General features: G+C 41.0%; 1 protein-coding gene across 1 annotated transcript; it reads right to left on the bottom strand.

Moving 5' to 3' along the window:
* Positions 1 to 1,962: 1,962 nt before the first annotated feature.
* On the bottom strand, positions 1,963 to 4,770 carry LOC135526344 (endoplasmic reticulum resident protein 27-like). The gene is made up of 7 exons (XM_064954655.1): positions 4,713 to 4,770; positions 4,224 to 4,309; positions 3,487 to 3,630; positions 3,239 to 3,355; positions 2,878 to 3,003; positions 2,335 to 2,529; positions 1,963 to 2,007 (listed from the first exon to the last, which is right to left on the bottom strand). Exons 1-7 carry the CDS (start codon positions 4,768 to 4,770, stop codon positions 1,963 to 1,965), a joined length of 771 nt encoding a protein of 256 aa, XP_064810727.1.
* Between the last annotated feature and the right edge of the window lie 2,503 nt (positions 4,771 to 7,273).

Raw genomic sequence — 7,273 nt, 5'->3', positions numbered from 1 at the left:
TAAAAGCTGAAATAAATCATTTTCTCTACTATTATTCTGACATTTCACATTCTTAAAATAAAGTGGTGATCCTAACTGACCTGAAACAGGGATTTTTTACTAGGATTCAATGTCAGGAATTGTGGAAAACTGAGTTTAAATGTATTTGGCTAAGGTGTATGTAAACATCTGACTTCAACTGTATGTAACTTAATCAGATCTGGGTTCAAATATTACAGTGGCAAGAAAAAGTATGTGAACCCTTTGGAATTACCTCAATTCCTGCATAAATTAGTCATAAAATGTTATCTGATCTTCATCTTAGTCACATCAATAGACAAACACAGTGTGCTTAAACTAATAACACACAAATTATTGTATTTTTCATGTCTATATTAAAAACGTCATTTAAACATTCACAGTGTAGGTTGAAAAAAGTATTTGAACCCCTAGGCTGTTGACTTTTCCAAAAGCTAATTGGAGTCAGGAGTCAAACCAAAGTTGATTTGTTTGGAAGGAACACAACACTATGTGTGGAGAAAAAAAGGCACAGCACACCAACATCAAACCTCATTCCAACTGTAAAGTATGGTGGAGGGAGCATCATGGTTTGGCCCTGTTTTGCTGCCTCAGGGCCTAGACAACTGGCTATCATTGACAGAAAAATTAATTTCCAAGGTTATCAAGACATTTTGCAGAAGAATGTAAGGCTATCTGTCCTCCAATTGAAGCTCAACAGAAGTTGGGCGACGCAACAGGACAATGACCCAAAACACAAGTAAATCAACAACAGAATGGCTTCAACAGAAGAAAACATGCCTTCTGGAGTGGCCCAGTCAGAGTCCTGACCTCAACCCGATTTAGATTATGTGACATGACCTCGAGAGCGGTTCACACCAGACATCCTAAGAATATTGCTGAACTGAAAGAGTTTTGTAAAAATTAATGGTCCAAAATTCCTCCTGACCATTGTGCAGGTCTGATCCGCAACTACAGAAAACGTTTGGTTGAGGTTATTGCTGCCAAAGGAGGGTCAACCAGTTATTAAATCCAAAGTTTCACATACTTTTCCCACCCTGCACTGTGAATGTTTACATGGTGAGTTCAATAAAGACATGAAAACGTAGAATTGTTTGCGTTGTTAGTTTAAACAGACTTTGTTTGTCTGTTGTTGTGACTTAGATGAAGATCAGATCAAATTGTATGACCAATTTATGCAGAAATCCAGGTTATTCCAAACGGTTCACATACTTTTTAATAGTTCAATTAATTGCTCACACATTCGAAGTAAGTATTCTGATCTTTTATTTGAAAAGATAAGTAGTTTAATTTTTGTATGTACTTGGAAATACACTTAAATCTTTTGAAAAACTCAAATACACTCTTATGAATTTACATAAGAATTTGAAAATACTGTCAAATAATACAATTTGGCAGACTATTTGGTTCAAATACAAAAATAAAAGTTATTGTTTTGGGTTGGGTTGGGTTGTGTATTTGAAAACGTTTTTTATATATACCAGACACTCAAATATACTGTACATGTATTTGAACACAGGTCTGCACTTAAATATAGCATTTGCATGAAGATACACAAAATGTATTGTAATATTTTGCATTGTATTGTTTCTTTGTGATTTGCATTTGGAATCTTCAACTGTTTTTTCAGGAGACAGATTCCAATAATTCTTTCTCTGTTAGACCCTCCAGGCCCTGACATTCTTCTGAGGTCAGTCTGTTGTGATTGTAACCATCAGATCAGTGCCAACGCTGACAAACTAGGCTAAAATCTCAGTGGTGAGTAGCCACTGAGCTGTGGTCAACTCACAGATGGCAGACCTTCCCTCTCATAAGGACACACCGTGCCTGCCAGAGCGCACACACACAGCCTACACAAGATTCAGGCAGAAAACAATACGGACTCCAAAACAGACACAATAATTTTCACAAAGCTAATTATTTACATTAATTTATTTGTTTATTTTACAACTCAGTTTTAGGATGAGGTTCTCCTGCCTGCTTCACCTCCTAAAAAGATTTTAAAAGGTTTTGAGAAGCAATATAGATACATTAAATGGAGGCCACTCAGTATAATTTATTGCTGCTTTCTACATATTATCAAAGCCACTGAAGCGTATACTGCGCCATAGATATGGGTTCAAATAGTATTTGTTTTCTTTCCAATACTTATTTACCTGCTCTTAATTGAGCTTGCCTGTCAGAATGGAACCAATAGAATAGTCCAAAAAGTGCAAACCCTGTCAATCTGGCAATCCAGGCAGGCTCAATCAACCTTCAAAGGCATTTGAAAGAGAACCAATACTATTTGATCTCAGGTCTGTTTTGACCTCTGACCTTGAGATCGCCTTGTATGAATGACTGGCAGAATTCCCGCACACGCTCGGTGGAGATCTCTCCCTCGGGCATGAGCCACTTCATATCTGAGTCTCCGTCATAAATGCCCGCGCGGGGAAGGTCACGTGACGTCAGGCTGAAGTAGCCCAGAGATTTCTCATTGGACTTCACCCCGTGTACCAGCACAAACAGGAACTGTGCCAAAGAAATCATGGTAGTGTTCAGTAGAGCACACTGTAGCAAATACGTTTGGCAACAGAAACTAAAGCTAAAATCTGTGATTTTATTGGACGAGACCAATGTCAAAAGTAGTGCACTATATATAATATACAGTACATTGAGATTCTGGGACTCAAAACATTGGACTCCATTGATCCAATTTGCAAATTAAATTCAAGATTCAATGAAATAGTTGATACAAAAGAGCCAATTCCAATTAGGGGATTAGGGACATTATCTCAAGATTTGAATCAAATGGCCGATATAACAGAGGTTTTGTTGAGTCGCTCTTTTCAGGTCCAGTTGCTGCTTGCCTGCTCCCACCTTCCCAACAAATTCTGAGGCCAGAGCTCCTAGTCGGTCGTTGAGCACTTTATAGTCACCACTCCCCCTGTTGATGAAGAGCAGTAGGTGCCCCTTCACCTCAGACTGGAACAGACCCACTACTGTCTGAGAGGAGAGGAGAGTGAGAGAGCTATAGGAAATAGATATCAAAATAGGCATGTGCCAGTACATTAACTGTCTGTAGGTATAGTCTGGTTATATGACTGAACATGACAGGCTAATAATACAAAGATGTGATGCCAAGGTGTAGTTTTAACCAGGCTGGTATAACTGTTACTAGGTGCTGTTGTATAGAGTAGTGTGTAAGGTGTAGATGAACAGTGCTGTGGTCAGTGACTACCACTTGGTTGTACTCGGTGATGTAGAGAAGCTCGTTCATGGTGATAAAGTGAGCAAGGCCGTCCGCCTCCACTTTCTTGGTCTCAGAGAGCTGAAGGTTGTCTTGGTGGTTATCTGCCTGAACACACACACATAAATCACATTTTTCAGTTGATATTTTCTTGTAAATTTGTTGTCGAAGTAGTTGTAACGGGAGTCAAGCAGGTGATTTCTGATGGACAAAGTGAAGGGTGTGGTATAGTAGTTTACTTTTCTGAAGATGGCGACAGTGTCAGACGCGATGCTGAGTTTGGCCCATGCCTCCTTATCGCTGCACAGAACCACAGGGATATGCTTCACAGACTTAGCTGCCTCCACAAACTCCTTGTAGTCAAAAGTCTCATCTGAGGGAGTCTGAGAGAGAGAGAGAGGGAAAGAGATTGCGAGAGAGAGAAGGGGGGGCAGCGAGAGGGGGCAGGCAGAGAGAGAGAGAGAATGTTTGAGTCTATTAACACTCACTACAGTGATATACTATTGAAGTCTGTTTTTGAGATTCAAATTGCAACTTAGCCCATGTGAATCTCAGATGCGTCCTCATTTCCTTGTCCAGTGGCCTGCCATCGTCCCCAGCATGACAGCGATCGTCCCCCGAGTTTGGCCAAAGGGCTCGGGCCGCCACTTGACACTCTGGGACGGCCGCCTACTATCCTCAAGGCAGTGCCAGCTAGTCACTTCATGTGCCAAGTGTGTGGCCAGCCACAGGAAATAGTTTCTCGCCAAACCTGACAGCAGCTGGGACTGTAGCTACGAACAGTCAACAGTGCACAGGAAGGAATGCATGTTTTGTTTTTTTCTCGTCTCAAATCTGAGTTATGGTTTATATCTGGCTGGCCCCGTCCGGCCGCACGTTAGTGGTGTAGCGTCTAGCCAACGATGCTAAAACTCTGCGTTACATTTAACCCCCTCCCCTCCCATCCTGCCCTTCCCACGCTTGTTTCCTGTCTGACCTCAAAGAACCCGATGACGACCACCTCAGAGGCTTCGATGAAGGCCTCGGCTGCAGTGACATCACTCAGGGTTGGGAGGGAGCTGTCTGTAGGGAGAGAGAGAGAACAGTGAGGGGGGGGGGGGTTGATGGAATTAGTTGGACAAGCCCTAACCCAACTACCTACCACCATACCACCATTCCATCTCTTTAGAAACACGGAGAGGAAAAATCCATCAATCTGTAGAATGGCTCTCAGGAAGCCAGTCATAGGCTCAATCCCAATGTCAATTTCAGCATACCTTTTAGAATGAAGCAATGTATTGGGCATATATATTCTAAGGGGTATACTGGTGTGCATATTGTAACATAGAGGTCAAAAAGACAGAAGAGAATATCACACCATTCAGGAAGGAATTTAAAGAAAAGAAAACAGGAAATAAAGACTAAAAAGATAGACGTCTAGGAAATCTAAAAACATGTACGTGACCAAAGGCAAAGAGATTCTCACCTTCAGCTATGACTGAGGCGGCCAGGAGGGAGAGAATCAGAGAGAGCAGCGGTGCCATAACTTTATCGGCAGGCTGTAGACAACGAAGGGCCTCAGAGAAGTTTGTCCATTTTTGATTCTATGCCGGACGGTTGAGATTTAGGTTCGAGTCTGTGTCCGTCTGTCCATGTGTCCGTCGTGTCCCTCCTTCTGTCCCTCTGTACCTCAGGGTCTGTGTCCGTCTGTCCATGTGTCCGTCGTGTCCCTCCTTCCGTCCCTTTGTACCTCAGGGTCTGCCACATGGCCGTTTCCTCGTGCTGCTGATTGGTGACTGTATGAGAAGCTGACAGGTGTTATTGATAGGTTAAGATCAGCGAGTGTTGGACTACGTGTCACCGTGTCAGTTCATGAGTGTGGCTGGGTGGGTGGGTGGGTGGGTGGGTGGGTGGGCGGGTGGGCGGGTGGGCGGGCGGGCATACGCACGCGTATGACTAAGAATGTACCTTCTAACCTGAGGATACACATGCAAAATATTGTTGTTTTTTACTTCAGAATCTCAATATGAAAAAATCCCAAGCAGTCAAATCTGACACATATTTTCAGCCTATACAGACACCTCACTCAACAAGGATGTATATCTCTAGTATAATCCAGATTGTTCGGTACATAAATATCTGTAGTATCTAAATGGTCTAGTCAATTTGAAGTGGGCATATATTTTCGTTATCCCTTTTTCCCTACTCATTCTGTAATGTCCTGCTGTTCACCTAAATGACAGCATTATTTTTCTGACAGAGCAATGCCACTTTATAGGAATTTGATTTGTATGCATGAGTGCATGCCGTTAAATCTAATGCAGGGTTGGATGTGGCCCTCCCTCCTGTGGTGACTTGGCCACACTGCACTCTGAATCAGCAGGGGGTGTATACCTACCGATGACACTGGCCACAGTGGTGGCACGCAACAGGCAGCTGTTTGGTCTGACTGACCCTAGAGAATAAGCCAACCAGCTATTTTAGTATCCAACGGACACGCAACAAACCAAACATTTTGTAACATGTATATCTTTGGAAGATGTATTAATGGAGCAGGAGAAGTATTTTAGATTGTTGAATATGTAGTATGATTTATTTATTTAAAATAAAGTTTAAATTAAAAGCAATTTGAGGATTCCAAGAGGAAATGTGTGCTGAAAATTTGAGAATTTGTTTAAGGTGAATAGATTTTCTATATTATAGAGTCTGAGTACGCAAACTACCCAAAGTACAGTACACTATGTGCCATTTAAAAATGAACCAACGAGCGGCTTAAAGGAATACTCCATTCAAAAATGATCTTTTGGTATTTTTCACATTAGTCCACTGTTGAACTAACTTACATAACACATCGTCATGATGATGTGGCAATTTACAATTATCTTTTTGAAAGTCCTATGTCTTGAAAATTTGATCGCTGACATTCAAAGCCTTTTGGGACTAATTAAAAAAATACCAACATTTCGTTTTTTGAGGAGATTATTTTATTAAAATGAAAGCAGTTCCCACATTTGAAAAGATTGCCCTCTAATACCAGCGTCACCTGTGTCACAGTCTTACTAGATGTTTCATAAACAGCTCGTAACCAGCTTAAGACTTGTCATAGCGAGGGCAATTTGCCAGGTGTGGACTGTCCTCAATCTAAAGGGAATCCTCCTTGGTTAGCGTAGCCCAGGACATCCCTACCTTAAACCCTAACCGCAACTTCCCTTAACCATAACCATAGCCTTAACCATTTTTTATGTCAACTTCAGTGTGGTAGGGATATACGGAAGATCCCGAATAGCAAGGACCAATCCTCCTTAGTGATGAGTTGTGGGACATCCCTATCAGCAATAACCTAAGTGACCCTGTAGAGTTCTCACAACTAGATATGATTTTATCATATTTTTACTTGTTTATAATATTGTAAAACAATTTAACTGTATAATTAACGTGTACTCTAAAAAAAATGGAAAAACAAATATATCTACATATAGCGTACCAGTCAAAAGTTTAGATACACCTACTCATTCAAGGACTTTTTTAATTTTTAATTTTACTATTTTGTACATTGTAGAATAATAGCGAAGGCATCAAATACTGTATGCACAGTATCTATATGTATCTATGTATCATAGCTGCATGATCTCATATGTATGCACAGTATCTATATGTTATGTATCTATATATCCATAGGTGCATGATATCCTTCCCCCAACTGTTGTGACCTCGAACTCCAATTCATCAAGGTTTTGCTCAGACTTAACACACTCATTGTTACATGTTTCTGACATACTCTACTCCACTTAGCTGATCTTCTCCTCTCTTATTCCCACTTTTTCACTCCTCCTGATCTCCTCCTCTCTTATTCCCACCTTTTCACTCCTCCTTTTGCCTCTGATGTTATTTCATAGTCTAGTGAATCAAAAGGTTTCCTTCCACTACAGTCCCAGAGTAATCTCTAGCTTTTGGAAACAAATGCTTTGTTAAAGAGACTAATTACATGTAAGGCCTTTGCTGTAAACTGGCCCGGGTGTTTTAAAACATGTTGTAAAATCTTAAAAC

This window comes from Oncorhynchus masou, chromosome 5 (genome assembly GCF_036934945.1).
Source record: "Oncorhynchus masou masou isolate Uvic2021 chromosome 5, UVic_Omas_1.1, whole genome shotgun sequence".
Taxonomy (NCBI): domain Eukaryota; kingdom Metazoa; phylum Chordata; class Actinopteri; order Salmoniformes; family Salmonidae; genus Oncorhynchus; species Oncorhynchus masou.
Note: the sequence above shows the minus strand (reverse complement) of the source record. Positions and strands in the feature narration are given on the sequence as shown.

Bases quoted from the DNA above. Each gene is read 5' to 3' on its own strand.
- LOC135526344 (XM_064954655.1), bottom strand. From the start codon at position 4,770: ATGGCACCGCTGCTCTCTCTGATTCTCTCCCTCCTGGCCGCCTCAGTC. The intron at 3,356-3,486 runs GTAAACTACTAT...GTGTGTGTTCAG, and splicing joins CTGTCGCCATCTTCAGAAAA to GCAGATAACCACCAAGACAA. The intron at 2,008-2,334 runs GTCAGAGGTCAA...AAATCTTTTTAG, and splicing joins TCATACAAGGCGATCTCAAG to GAGGTGAAGCAGGCAGGAGA.